The 15338-nt window shown below is 38.8% G+C and overlaps 1 protein-coding gene and 1 long non-coding RNA gene across 8 annotated transcripts in view; one reads left to right on the top strand and one right to left on the bottom strand.

The window, feature by feature from the left end:
* The window catches only part of LOC120513597, a 37254-nt gene extending 35515 nt beyond the window's left edge, over positions 1–1739 (bottom strand). For 4 of the 6 annotated variants that reach the window (XR_005630313.1, XR_005630318.1, XR_005630333.1 and 1 more), the window contains exon 1: positions 1503–1739. This is a non-coding gene — a long non-coding RNA (uncharacterized LOC120513597). The remainder of the gene's footprint in view (positions 1–1502) is intronic. The other 2 variants (XR_005630337.1, XR_005630304.1) reach the window with 2 other exon arrangements.
* Positions 1718–13179, top strand: PDK1 (pyruvate dehydrogenase kinase 1). 2 transcript variants are annotated; one of them, XM_039733091.1, is made up of 12 exons: positions 1799–1935; positions 2580–2663; positions 5073–5214; positions 6657–6728; positions 7292–7476; positions 7769–7858; positions 8142–8219; positions 8813–8889; positions 9571–9669; positions 10603–10713; positions 11903–12016; positions 12143–13179. In XM_039733091.1, the coding sequence occupies exons 3-12, from the start codon at positions 5105–5107 to the stop codon at positions 12281–12283; spliced, it is 1077 nt and encodes a 358-aa protein (XP_039589025.1). In that variant the 5' UTR covers positions 1799–1935; positions 2580–2663; positions 5073–5104; the 3' UTR covers positions 12284–13179. The 2 variants fall into 2 exon arrangements, with proteins under 2 accessions (XP_039588945.1, XP_039589025.1); XM_039733011.1 differs by lacking the exon at positions 2580–2663 and having other exon boundaries at positions 1718–1935.
* Positions 13180–15338: the final 2159 nt, after the last annotated feature.

Genomic DNA, 15338 nt, shown 5'->3' with positions numbered 1-15338 from the left:
TGAACCCTCAATCCTGCCATACAGGAAAGACCATCCTCCTACAGCCCTCAAGGAGCAACTCTTGAAAAATGTAAATGGATTTGATGCATTCCAGTGAACTCAAGGGGAACGTTTCATAGCCACTTTGTACACAGGTATAGATGTACACACCTCTGTGCCTGCGTGTGAATTACGGCCTATGTAGTAATTAACAGAGTGAACCTTGCCTTCAAACTCTGCTAGGGCACGAGGTTAAACTTGTATCAAATACTAAATTATTGAAGCAGGTATGATTACCAAAACAAGGGTAGTATTATTGAAAAATTCTATTATTTGAAAGTAGCTAAGTGCTTGCTTGGCATAAGTAGCTAGAATTGTTATAGCAAGCTGAGCTATGTGGCTATGTTGCATTAGTCAAAGATGGATCACAGTGAAACCTGGAATTAACAGCCTAAACATTATTAATAGTTAGAATAGACAAAACTGCAATTTAAATATTACTCAAAAACTAATAGCTGGAGCAACCACATAATAACATGGACTACAGAACTGACTGAAATTACCACAGAAACAGACCTAAGAGGATGTGAAAATGACCATGTGGCAAACACCTGGTAACAAAACAGCAAAGCAATTAAGGTCAAGGGCCCAGACTCTATTATGGCTATTGATCCACACTATTGTGTGCAGAGTTTAGACTGTAATAATAGTTGCCCAGGAATTTCTTTGTCTAGGGTTCCTTCTTTTGAGGCACTTAGCTCAAGCTACCAGGTATCAAAATGTATCTGTGCTGATAGATCTGATGGAGATGAGAGCCTAGTGTCAAAGACGTCTTTAACATCTATACTGTAGTAAGTTATCAGAAATGCTTATAATCACTATTAATGGCCTTCTTTGTTAGTATTCTAGATATTCCTAACAGAACAGGAGAATAAACCATTCAATACACAGCGTGGTACCTCACATGTTGCATTTTAACAGGCAGCTAAGTGATTCACTGTGACACAGTCCAAGTGATTTTCTACCAACACAGACACATTGTGTTCATTGCTGCCCTATCAGGAGTGTACCTGTAAAGGCAGAAGCCCTATTTTTCCTCTGTGTTTTTTGTTTGATTATCTTTTTTCTGGTAACTAAAAGAAACCCCAGCCCGCCCCGCAGCTGGGCAGACACAGGTGCGATAGTGAGAAGACACGCGGCTGTTTAAGCCTGGGTGAGGCTCTGCCCTCCTGCCGGCCCTTCTGTGAGTTTCTACAGTTCCCGTCCCAGCCCTCGAGTCCCTGCCGCCCACCACGGCTCCATCCCAGGCCGAGGGGGAGCCCCGGGAGCGCTGAGCCCGCATGGCCGAGCCCCGGGCACCGCAATGCCAAGCAAGAGTGCTCGGGCATCTCTCGGCCTCGCCGCGGCCCCCGCGGTCGCGGTCCCGGCCCCCGCACCCACAGCCCTCACGGCTCCCCGCCTGTGGGCAGGGCGCACCCGCGGCCCTTCTCCGGGCAAGCACCGGCACCCGTAACGTCGCGTACCTGTGCGTGGCCGGGCTCCTCCACGAAGCGAGCGTCGCCTCCTCCCGTCGAGCCCTCAAGGCGCCGGGGACAGCCGAGCGTCCGCCTCAGGCGCCGCCGGGCAGCTCCGGGCACCCCCGCCCCTGTGCCTCAGAGCCGCCCTCTCCCCCGCCCCGCGCCGCGGCGGGGCCGGGCCGGGCGGAGACACCCACCCCCCTCGGGCACCTCCTCCCGGCGGCGCGGCGGAGGCGGCCGCGGCCTGGGCAGGGGCCGGGGGAGCGGCGCGGCGGGAAATGGCGGCCGGGCCGGGCTGAGCCGAGGGGACGGAGCTGCACCATGAGGCTGCTGCGCGCCCTTCTGCGCGGCGCTGCCGCGGGCAACATCCCGCAGCAGGTGGACTTCTACTCACGCTTCTCGCCCTCGCCGCTCTCCATGAAGCAATTTCTGGACTTCGGTGAGTCCCCGGCGAGCCGCCCTCGACCGCTGCCCCTCCTCCCACAGGTGCTTGTGAGGAGCGGGACGGCCACGACCCCTCACCCCGTCAGCGCTGCCCGGCTGCTGCCATCTGTTAATGCTGTTCCTAGCAGAAAAGGGCTCTGCTTCCTTCTGGGGCAAGGGAGCCCAGCTGGCTCATTCCCGGAGACCGCGACTATGGCAAGGTTGAAATGTAGCTGGAAACTCCAGTTTTTGGCACCACCAGGCTAGTCGGGTGTTTTCCTGCAGAACCCGCGGTGCTGGGGAGAGGATAGGAACAGCTGTGACAAGTGGTAGCGTTAGAGCAGTGACTCAGACAGGTGAGACTGGTTAAGCTTTCGCTGAGCGGCAGGCAGCCTTTTAAAGGCATCTTCCAAATACGTGAAGCGTTCAGCCTCAGCTGGCACCGAGGGAGCCGTCATCACCGCTCAGTCACTCGGCCTGTGCCCTGCAGAAACATCCTAGCCAAATGTTGCCGTTTTAAAAGGTGTGTGAGAAAAGGAACAGGATGCAGACACGCGGAGCCATCCTGGAGGGTTTGGAAGCTAGTCTTGAAATTGAGTAAATCAGTAACAGGATACTCAATCTTACACTCAGTGCCAAAACCACTTCTAATGCTTCCAGGTTTGACTGTCAGCTTGGAAACAAAATGATCACCGGAATTGTTCTATTATGCTTCAAAGCAAAGACCACATAGAGGAGAGTTGTGTAAGTCACACTGAGACACCTCTTCAAAGCCTGAGGTTGGAGCCATTCTATAGTATGTTCTGTTTCTGTACCCAAGGCACTTTGGTGTGCATACGTGTTTACATGTTATATATTTAACTAGTTAATAGTTTCATGGCTTTTTTATAGTTTTGCAAGTAAAACCTAAGTGAGAACTAATCCTAGAACCTCAAACTTTGTATAAGCAGGAAGACTTATAAAGATTTTCTCTCAATTATCTGCTATCACTTCATCCATCTATTTAATGTTTCACTTGTGGCAATGAAATGTATCTGACATTTAAAACACCAGATTCCTACAGGCACTCCACCATATGTTCTGTTGCTACTGTACTTTTAAGCAAAGAAGCTTGCAATTCAGAGTTTGTTTTGACCTGCATTATTTAACCACTACTGATAAAATGCTTACCATTAAATCAACGTTTATTTTCAAGGCACACTATTTCCTTGTGTCAACAGATAGGCTACTTTTTTTGCTCCTAGTACCTGAACATAAGGTAAAAATAATCTTGAAAACTTCTACAGTATTTTTTCCTCTCTTTTGCTTAAGGATTTAATCCTTACAGATTTAATCTTTACAGAGAGTAAAAACTAATAACAGAAATAAAAGACTGCAAGACAGAGACAATATTTCTCTATAAGACATTCTGCAGCTATTATAATCTGATGATGTTTTCATTAAGGTTTTTTTTTTTGCTGCTTTTGCAAGAGTGAGAACAGTCAAAGAGGAAATAATAAAATCTGGTAAAGCTAACTTAAAAAAAATGAAATATTCTGTAAGCAAATTTAGGTCTAGTCTTGGGTTATAAGACCACAGTATTTTCTGTAGGAGTTTTGCTCATTCTTTGCCTAGATATAGACTGTAGCTGCACATGGGAAGAGTCATTTGCCTGTTCAATTTGCCTGCTCTATACTGCCTTCCATATTTGATTGCAAAGATAAGGCCTTCAGATACAAAAACTATTTTGTGAAATGTAATTTTTTGAGTATATGAGGCATTTAACGATTATGTTTACACTTTAATACCTCTGATCTGATTTGTTCTTGGAATTTTACCCAAGAAAAAGGAAAGGCCAGTAACAGTCATGCCTGTGCAGTCTGACTGGGGAGAAGAATGAAAGGTTTCTAGGCAGAGGTCATATGTAGACAGTGCATAATGCTGGTAAGTGCCATTGTGGAGGAATTTCTTGTAAATTATTCACTTTTTTATTAACTGACATTCTTTCATCAGTGTAGTTTATGTGTCTGAATCTGCATGCTTTAAAGTAAACTGCTCTATTTCAATGTGGTGAAGATTTTTCATGTTTAAGGCAGTCCCAGCTTCCTTTTTTCTTTCCTCATCCCTTCCGTTAATCTTCTTCCCCAACTTCCCCTTGCCAAATGAAAGGAGTCAACTGAGCAGTAACACAGGAGTTAATTTGTAGGAGACGTGTTGTGAAACACCAGACCTGAAGAGTACACTTCACTGCAGCAGATGGGCAGGTTAGGAAGTTCAGGTGCTGTTTACCTGACAGTCTTTAAGTCTAGAAAGAAGTCTGGCTGAGAACGAGGCACAGCATTTCTTAGTCTCTTCCCATGCTGCACCCTCCTTTCTCACCTAGGAAAACAAGCTTTGTGGGAGTAAAAGCAGGTCTTGATTTTAATAACCACATTTAATTGCCACCCCCACAGATGACACTTGTTCTTACAAAAGGACTGGTTGGTTATCAAGAGGTAGTATTTTCACTTCTAGCTTTTAAAAATGTAAACATTTGAATGTATTAGTATCCTAATGGCTAAGCAGAGTAGCTGTCCTACTTTAATTTCTTTCTCACTATTCATGTGAGTTCGTTCACCTGACTTCTGTTCCTGTAAGACTGAATTTAAACTATAACAGATTTAGTTGAAAATGAGATCTCTATTACTGAATTTATTTTTTGAAAGTGTTTGAGGATGAGTTATTATAATTCACTAAATCAGTGATGAAAAGCAGAGTGTATGGGACTGTGATACGTTCTCAAGCATCCTTCTCATAAATAATTTCCTGTGCTGGTTTCATTTGCTTCTCTGACGTGCTCAGAGTGACACTGTTTGATCAGTGCTGGTTAGAGTTTGCTGCAAATAAAGTGAACAATATACGTGGATAGAAGCCATATTTAAAATTGAACAGTATAGGTCTGTAACTGTTGCATTGTTTTCTGTTCATATATGGATGATTCTCATTACTGCAACAGGAAAGTTTCAGTATGTGATAAATTTTGAAATACAAGTGGGCTGCTGCCATGAAACACTGGCTTACCAGCCTGGTGGAGTCTGCTTTGAAATCAAGGTATAGGCCTCTCATGCAAGAAAGTAACTTTGTGCAGTTCTCTACCATAGTATTGACTTCATTCTGATGTCATATTGGTCTTAGGATCTGAAAATGCTTGTGAAAAGACTTCATTTATGTTTCTGCGCCAAGAGCTGCCTGTGAGATTGGCAAACATAATGAAGGAAATAAGCTTGCTTCCAGACAACCTCCTAAGAACACCTTCAGTTCAGCTGGTGCAGAGCTGGTAAGAACAGTGACATTCCATTCCTTGAAGGCTGACCTGCACATACACAGGTTGGAGGAAGTTACTCTCTTCTACTGAAAGGACATTCATAGGCTTGTTACACGAACATTGCTTATTAATACTGAGATGCTAAATATACCAGTGTGATCAGAAACTAAATTTACAGATGTGGGAAAAAAGCATTTAGGACCAATTAGAGAACCCCAAGGGAATTAAAAAAATCATTAAGTATTGCACACACCTGCATGAGGAATCAAAATTTTTTTTTTTTAAACAAAAATCCAGCAGAAGAGTGTTTAATAGGGAACTTACCTAACAGTGAAGAAGCTAGTTGAAGAAAACAACAGAAGCAAACTAAGGTCCAAAATGTTTGCAAAACATAGCAGAAACCATTTACAAAACAGGTTATTGCAGACTGAGAGTAAAGGTATAGAAAATATGAAGAAAAAGCAATAGAAAGTTCCCAAAGCCAAAACATAAAACAACAGAGAGAACATGAAGGTATTAAAGTAAAATACATTATTTGAAAAGTAAAGATTGCTTCCAAGTAAGAAACTTAGGCATAAACTTTTTAAAGATGAAAGCAAAACAAAGAGATTCTTTGGCAACTGCTAAAGGCACAAGGATTTCTGTAAAGGTTTTTTAAGTTATCTGCCAAAATCTGCCAGTAAATGGGATTGACTAGATGACTGAATATGAAAAGAGCTATTAATGAAGATAGCTTAATGAATTCTCACTGAAACACAAATGCTTACATTCTCATGATACTAGATGACACCGATCAAATGGGAAATTAATTCCATTTGGGTAAATGCAAAGTAGAACACAGGGAAGAACCTCCTCTCCTGTGTGCTTGCTTCCTTACCATGGAAAAAGAAATGTTGATGCTACGGGGAATATTTTTCTGCATATGTCAGTTGATGACAGAAGGAAAATATTATTAGGAACTAAATAGCCAATGGGTAGGAATATAATTGTACCACTATGTTAGCCCATTATTACCCTGAATTGCATGCAGCTCCATCCTGAACAGAAAAGACCAAGAGGGATAATCAAAGGGTTGGAACAATTTCTACGTGAGGAGAAACCAAATAGAATTCTTCAGCTTGGGGAAAGGGATGGCAGAAATACTTAAATGATGCACAAATGGAAAGATTTTTCCACTAACAGGAACACGCAGGGGCTGCAAATAAGTGATCGCCTACTGGGTTTAAAACACAAAGATGATATTTTATGCATTCTAATTAAATTGTGGAATTCATTGCTCTGGAAATTTTGGAAGAAAACATCATAAATGGATTCAAAGGAATCTAACAAAATTCACAGGGAGACAGGTAGAATGATTTGGAAACATGAAACACTGGAAGACCACAAATTGTTAATCAGAGAGATCTGGGGAGGCATATTAGAATTGATCTTTATCCTCTTTGTTTCATTGAAAGGTACGTCCAAAGTCTTCAGGAGATTCTTGACTTTAAGGACAAAAGTGCAGAAGATTCAGGGGCTATTCACAGGTATGCTTTGCTGTCACATATATCTTGTTAATATTGTATTGGAGAACTGGCAAAAAAACAATAGCTGAAAAAAAAATTCCTATCTCAAATTTTTACAGAAGAATTGCAGCAATGTCATCCCCTGTCCCTAAAAGGAGGGTACATTAAAACAGGAAATTAAGCACTTCAGCATAATGTCATTCTGTAGAATGCTGTGGTCTGTGCTGGCTGACCAGAAGTGCCATTTGACAAGCATGGGTTGTTCTGCATGAAAACAGTTGGCATAGTTTTTTCTTTCTCTTGGCAGATATCAAGACAATTTTATCTTGATATCTTTATTTATAATCTTGATTCTTGGCAGAATCAAGATAATAAATAGTAATAATTTTATAAACAGTCAGAATAGTGGATTACTGATTGTTTCAATGCTAGTCACCTGAAATGTGCTGTAAAGATTGATCTGCCTTCTTACTGCAATAGGCAGATGTGATATTTTTGTTAAGTCTTCATTTTTGTAGACAGGCACTGTTTGCTGGAGGATTAAATTCCCTTGAAAGTGAATAGTAACAAAGTATTCATTTCAGTTTTACAGATACCGTGATAAAAATCCGGAATCGCCACAATGATGTAATTCCTACGATGGCTCAAGGAGTAATAGAATACAAGGAAAGCTTTGGCATTGATCCAGTGACCTCTCAGAACGTGCAGTATTTTTTAGACCGCTTCTACATGAGCCGCATTTCAATCAGAATGCTCCTTAATCAACACTGTAAGTGTCGAAAGCAGGGGAAATGATAGCTGTACCATGTCAACTGTATTTTCCTTTAATGTTTAAGTGCTTAATATGTACTAAGGTGCCACTTAGGAGTATACTATTTGCCTTGCCATTTATAACTCATTCATAATACAATTCCTAAAATATTTATTAATAGTAGGCTTTTCATTATGGTGAAGACTGAAATTATAAATTGCCTATAGATTTTTTATTTAGCAAAACAGAAGACACAAACTAACATTATAAAGTTATGCTGGATATTAAATGATGTTTTCTTTTTTGGCAGCTTTACTGTTTGGTGGGAAAATTAATCCAGCTCATCCAAAACATATTGGAAGCATCGATCCTAACTGCAATGTTGTTGAAGTTATTAAAGGTAAATTCAGATGATAAGAATCCTGAAAACTTACATGAGAGTCTATACTAAGAGTAGACACACATCCTGATATGCATATATTGTTTTGTTCTTGCCTACCAGGAGCAGGAGTTTTATTTGACGCAAAATACAACTTTTTTTCTTTTTCTTATAAACGCAGTTTTTATGAAAAGTACAAATCTCCCTGACAGTGCACAGTACTTTCAAAATTTTTTTGTGGCGGATTCTAAAGGAGAAAAAAAGTGGGAGGGGGAAATGTAACTTCCTGTGTTTTTTATTATAGATGGCTATGAAAATGCCAAGACACTTTGTGATTTATATTACATGAGCTCTCCAGAACTTATCCTTGAAGAGTTGAATTGTAAGTGAATGTGGACAAGGCATGCTCTTGAACATCATGATGGCTTCTTTAAAGGAGCTGGTGGTGAAATGTTCTGCTTTTCACCTAGTTCATGTGTTCTCTGTATCTACTGGGGTTTTTTAAATCTGACAGAATGCTTTCCTCATTTCTCCCTTTAATCAGAAAACTGACAGGAGTAGAAGTTTTTGATTCTACAGCTGTTGATATAACAAATTGTAGCAGGCTCCTTCCCTTGCTAAGATTTCAATGTCATTACTGCATCTAACCCTCTCTGCATTTCTTGTGACATGTTAAAGATTTATACACGACTTTGTATTCCATCTTTGTGATACCTATGAGGAGGTTATTTGAAAGAACTACGATATGCCCTAGTCAGTCATCCCATAGTGGGTTTTAAGATTAATTTCTAAAGCAGCAAGCAACATTTGAAAATCTTAATCATCATTTTGATTAACATAAATTTTTTCAAAGGATTTCTGTTCAAATTTTCCTTCTTTAAATTTAACAATAAAAATTCACATTTTCAATTACTGTGGGAATGAATAAAAGACATCTCATTTGCTATTTAGTTATTTAGACTCTCTTCTCTCCAGCTAAATCACCAGGACAGCCTATGCAAGTGGTGTATGTGCCATCACATCTCTATCACATGGTTTTTGAACTTTTCAAGGTCTGTGCACTTACCATTAATTACACAATTTTTTCATACGTCTTTGTTTACTGAGGTTGCATTGCTTTGACTTTTCAAATTGTTTCTAGATCACAGCATGTTTTTGCAAGTGCAAACTTCTTGCCATTTGACTGCAGCAACACAGCTACTCTGTACTATTAGAGAAACAATAACTGCACAGAAAATGAACAGCTTTGGAAGATGTACCTCTTTAACCTAGCCACTGAATACCTTCTGAATAAACAGTTTAAATCTTAAAATGTATGATGACATTAGTTAATAAAAGAAGTGAGAATAAGATATCTCATAAATTGTGTATTTTCAAATCTGGTAAAATACATAGTATGTCCTCCAGAGCTTTTCTCCAGCAGTTTAGTCCTAGACTTTTCTTGGACTTTGTGTCATATTGCATGTACTATGTGCATTATAAAGAATTCTAGAACACAAATGCTGTACATTAAACTATTCACTTTTCCTTTAAAAAACTTAAATATTTGAAGTCTCATAATTGTAATAACTAAATATATATTGATAGTGAATAAACTAGGAATATAAAAAACCCATTCTAAACCATTATACATTTGTTCTGATTCTTAAATACATGATTAAAATAACTACTAAATTATATTTTAAGTTAATATACAAAGTGAATAGGATTTAAGTTGTACTTGAAAATTACAGAATGCAATGAGAGCCACCATGGAACATCATGCTGATCGATGCATTTATCCTGCAATTCATGTACACATCACGTTGGGAAATGAGGATTTAACTGTGAAGGTACTATTTTTTCTTTTTTTACTATTCTGAAAGTTATTTTGATTAGGGTTTTCTTTTCCTGTCATGAGCAGCACATTAGTAACTCGAGCTGGTGATCTGGTTCCATCAATAGATTGTATGTGATGATGTATGTAAGTAAAGAACGCTTATGGGGTTTCACATACTGCCTCATGAAGAGGCTGCAGCCACACTGAGGGCTCTGCAACAGCATCCTGTACTTGCTTGTGTCTTGCCTAGCTTAAAAGCAACCATGACTTAAAATGAAGTAGCACTTTTATACAATTTTAACATCAACATTTTCTAAGTGACAATGACAGAGGTGAACAGGTGTGAAACAACTGAAGAAAGGGAAGTATATATTGTATATTCCACACAAAACAAACCTCCTGAAGTACAGTTTGCAGCTTCCTTTTTCTGTAAAACATCCATCTTTGATTTCAAAGACCAGCTGCATGCACAGCGTTTTTCACAGGTCTAACTAAACTGTAGTAAAACAACTCCTTTGACTTACTCCTTCAAGCAATAGGTTTTAGTAAAATTATATTTAAATGTCAGTATTCTTGAGGAATAAAGATAAAATACACAGAGAACCTAGCATTTGCTGAAAGGTATAGATAGTGACTTCAGACAAAAGTGTGTGATGAACAAGATAAAAGCAATGCACAATTCAAGCAGAATTTCCTTTTCTCCAAGAGATTATGAATGCTTCTTATGGCAGTATTTTATTTAATGGTTTGGATAAAGGATGAAAGTGAAGGATTCATCTCTCTTTGGTCATTGTTAAAGGTGAGAATTAAAGAAAATCTGTAACTTAGTAGGGACACCTTCAAATAATACTTTATTGTAACTTTCTCTGGCTTATTGTTTGAGAGAAACTGTCTTTTATAAAAATGTATTCAGGGATATAAAGCTAAATGCTCCTTCTTGTTCCAGATGAGTGACCGTGGTGGTGGTGTTCCTATGAGGAAAATTGACAGACTGTTCAACTATATGTATTCAACAGCACCACGTCCTCGTGTTGAGACATCACGAGCTACACCTTTGGTATGCAAGACTTTTATACCATGGCGTCATGCATAGGTCTAATTGTCCCAAAAACCATTTAGCTAAATCTATGAAATGCTGATTTTATAGATATTACACTGAGTAATATTTGAATTTTACTTAATTCAAGCTTAATTAAAGTATTTTTCAAAAAATAACTGAAAAATGGCATAAAATACAAAAAAAAAATTAAATTTGTTATCAAGATTCTCTTTTTCTCTACTAAATCTAAAGATCAGCCATGTCAAGCAGAATACTTAGCTATGCTGTACATACTGCAGTGAGGGCAGGATTCAGAATTGTTTTTGTAGCCACTGAATGAAAGGAATAATTATAGCAGTGATTTTAGATCAAGGCCATAGTTCATTTGTATTGTGCAGTCAATTGTACCAACCCCCAGCAAGGATGAAGGTACAGAGATGTGACAGGGCATATGCAAAATCCACTTTGGTCTCATGTGAATGTAATAAATGCACAAGAAATAAAGCCTAAGCTCTCAGAAATTAGAATCTCTGAACAGCTTTCCTGTATTTATTCTCCCACATTGCATAATTTAAAAATATATGTAGTTCTGCATGTAGATGACTCTGCAACTTACTAAACACAAGATCTTTACAGAGAAGTGTTCTGTATGCTGAGAGATTACCTCTAAAACTTAAACAAAAATTAGTATTTAAACACAATATTTAGTATTTAAACAAAAAATCACACTTAACACTTCAGGGCTCTGTCCTGCTACTGCAGCCAGGGCTTGATAGAATTTCAGTATGAGCTGCAAAGTCATAGACGTTGTGTCTTGTACCTTTTTTATATATATTGATGATGTTGATGTGTATTTGACTTAACAACTCTGAGTAATTCAGATTAGCAGCTCCATGAATCATGATGCAGACATGCAGCAGAGTTTTCTCCAATGGCATCTCTTCAAACAGCTACCATAGTGCAAGAAGGGTTACCTGCCAGCCCTGCCTGACAAAGGAATCAAACAGTTTTCTCATAATCACAATAATTCATGCATTCTTCTGGTTTTGGGGTATATAACAGCTTTGGGAAGAGCTTAATAGTTAACACCTGAACTCCTGTTACTGTCAAACATCATGCTTAGTTTGTCTATTTTACCTATTAAGTTTAAACAGAAAATGCCACTGATTAATGCAATTAATGGAAGTATACTTTTTCTCCTGATCAGGCTGGATTTGGTTATGGCTTACCCATATCACGTCTGTATGCACAGTACTTCCAAGGAGACCTGAAACTGTATTCCTTAGAAGGCTATGGTACAGATGCAGTTATTTACATCAAGGTATGACGTAACATTCTACTCTAATTTTAGCAGCAACTCTAATCTGAACTGCTAATAGAACTCCTTCTTCTGTTATGGTAACTTCAACTAAAAAGAATCATCAGCTAGAACCTTTTCTCCTTACAGGCCTTATCAACAGAATCAATTGAAAGACTCCCTGTATACAACAAAGCAGCCTGGAAACATTATAAAGCAAACCATGAAGCCGATGATTGGTGTGTGCCAAGCAGTGAGCCCAAGGACATGACCACTTTCCGGAGTATGTAGCTTTTTCTTCAGCAGCTCCTAAGTAGGCTCGTCTGTAAATGGAATTTAGAAGACCTGATTTATGATCTTGAGCCACTTCTGATATGTGAAAGTAATTTTAAATTTGAGCGTAATGAGGCTTTTCTGAAATTAAAAAACCAACAGCCACCAAAAGCTCCAAACATGCACCTATAAAAACGGTCATACTTCATTTGTTTCACTTTCTATTTATGACTGCTTTCAGAACTAAGTCAAAGGAACAATATTTTGGTTTTTATAGCTGTTGCATTGATCCCTATCATATCTGGTATTAATTTGTATTGTTAAAAATAATTTTATTAGAAAAACTATTAAAAAAGCCAATTGGAAAAACAATTAAAAAAGCCCATATTCTATTATACAATTCTACAGATTAATGAAAAACTTGTGTAAGAAATATTGAGCTCATTGCTATACCTTTGCAACTGTATGGCACTTTCTTTTATCTTAAGCATGCTGAAGCTTAATTTTGCAAAGTTAGATATGTTGCCTGCATACACTGCCTACATCAAGGTGGTGTTTTCAGCTATAGGAATCACACCTCTGTAGGGATAAAAATTTTTAAAAAACATTTTTAACTGCTACTACTGGTCTAATGTATCTCAGGTATGTGGCATCAGTTCTATTTCTTTGGTTGTAATGTGAATATATAAGAGATGTGAAAAAACTTACCTTGCCCTGATCATTGTGAATTAAAAACCAGCATTGGCTTGTGTACAGTAGAGAAATGTTAGTCTTGCATTTGCCTGTATTTCTATAGGTCATACCAAAACGCAGTATCAACATTCTAGCCTTTGCAAGATCTCAGACTTGGGTATGTCAGATACAGCTGTAAATGAAACTATTTTAATAAACAGATTCTTAAAATTTGTCTGTAATAGGGCATCTCTATTACTTTGACAGTATAAACTGCCTTCTCAGGAGTAAATAGGAATAAGTGGAATTAACAGTTTTTGAAAATACCTTTGCATTTGTGATATGCTTCTGGCCTCATTTTTGTACTAACTGGAAGTTGTACTATAACATAAACATGATAACCAGAATATGTTAATCAGTCAAAGACAAATCAGAATATACAGGGAAAGACAGAGAGGAGAATGAATCTTACATTTCAGATACTGAGTCCTTCCAATAAAGAATTCAACTTAATGCCTACTACTGTACCAGCTTTGTACCTCAATCCCTGTCATTCCTGAGCATTTTTGGAGTGATGCAGTTAAAGCCATTGAGAACTAATCCTTTTCTCAGTTAATTAAACTGTATGTGGGTTTTGTTCTGCAGCAGACATGCATAATCCATCTCAGACACAATAAGCCTAGCTTTTGCGTTTTCACTATCTCTGTGCAGAGCAGAAGGTGAGATATCACAAGTGAGTGGGATAGGTAGGATGTTGGAAACTGAAGTCATGCTACTCTAGTTGTAGCTGAGCAAGATTTAAGATTTATCACCAGCTACCTCCCCAGCCAAGTTCTGCAAAACAACAAAATGGTTTTATACACTGGTTAAGCTAATGTAGATAACTTTAATAGAAGTGCATTACAGACTGGGCTGTATGCAGTTAAACTGATGGGCTGAGGGAGGATTATTGTGTCTTAATTGCCACCAGAACAGGAGGGTTACCTATTCCACTCAAGCTTGTGGGCACTTTGCAGCCCCTATTCTTCCTTACAAGGATGCGAGTCAATAACTGGCACACCTTCCAATCTGCAGGGTACAAGTGAGCAGAACAGAGCTCTTCTCTTTGGCCCCTCAACAGGATGTGAGAAATGCCACATACTTTGCAGCCCCTATTCTTCCTTACAAGGATGCGAGTCGATAACTGGCACACCTTCCAATCTGCAGGGCTACAAGTGAGCAGAACAGAGCTGTTCTCTTTGGCCCCTCAACAGAATGTGAGAAATGCCACAGTGTAAAATGGGGCCTGTATAAATGCTGGAACAGACACTTGCAGCTGTTGCTTTTGCTAAAGTAAAGCTGAAAGTTACAGCAAGGGCTTTTAAAAAATCAGGTCTGAAGCTGAGCATTCTAGCCTTTAAATCTTTTAACTAGCTCAGTTGATTTTAGTAACATCGGACAACTACAAGTGGTATTTCTGAAGAAAAGCTAACAGTTTGTTTTCTACAAAGTCTATTAAGTATTTCAGATATTACTGTAATAAAGTCTCCTTCATGTTCTCAGCTAACTACCAACTGAATTCTGATTACCAGAGCAACTTGCTGTATAATTATATTTGTAGTTATCTTTGCCTGAGACCCCAAATGATTGTGGTGAAAACACAAATGCACTATGTTTTGATTTACAATATTTAATCCTAGTTAAAAATTTGATCTTTGATAACTTTTGCTTTAAATAGAAGTGCAGAAGACAACGTTTGTGTTTAGTATTTTCATTACTATACTGAAGTCATTGCGAGCACACTGGTTAAGCTGAAGTGATCACTACAGAAAAGTAGTATACTATCAAAATACTGAGATTAATAGTTTTGTATGCAAATTAGCGCAGTCTTGCACTGTAAAGTTAATATTGGTTTGTGTCATTTTTTGAAATAATTGCTGCATTTATTCATTAAAACTATTGTGAAAACGAAACTTTGTTGGGTGAATGTATAGCTTGAACTGAGCTTGTTCAGTGCATCCAGCCTTCTTGTTCAACATCTGCCAGATGTTAAACACTGTGGGCTCTGATAATCAGAGCTCTCATGCTTGGGTGCCAGGGGAATTTATCATCCCTGCTATGGCCCCTCCTTACCTGTAACAGCTCTGCACACAGGGAAACCTCTGAAACCATCATTTCCACTAGTCTCTTTCCAGAGAAAACTCTTCCCAGGGTGCAACAGTATGCTTAAAGAAAAAAGGTAATATTGGGTTCTAGCAATATTCTGTGTGCTAGTGTGAAAACACTCAACTTTCTTGAATTAATTAAATGGTGGTTTTACATGGGAGATCCTGAGCATTTGATGATTCCATACTTCTAATTCCTTTCTCTTTCCTCAGTAGGGCAGCATTCCTCTTTAGTTCAAGGTCTGTAAGTTTGGCAT

The sequence above is a fragment of the Passer montanus genome, unplaced genomic scaffold (assembly GCF_014805655.1).
Source record: "Passer montanus isolate IOZ18808 unplaced genomic scaffold, ASM1480565v1 scaffold1, whole genome shotgun sequence".
Classification (NCBI taxonomy): Eukaryota; Metazoa; Chordata; class Aves; order Passeriformes; family Passeridae; genus Passer; species Passer montanus.
The sequence above is the reverse complement of the archived record's forward strand: the minus strand, read 5'-3'. Positions and strand labels throughout refer to the sequence as shown.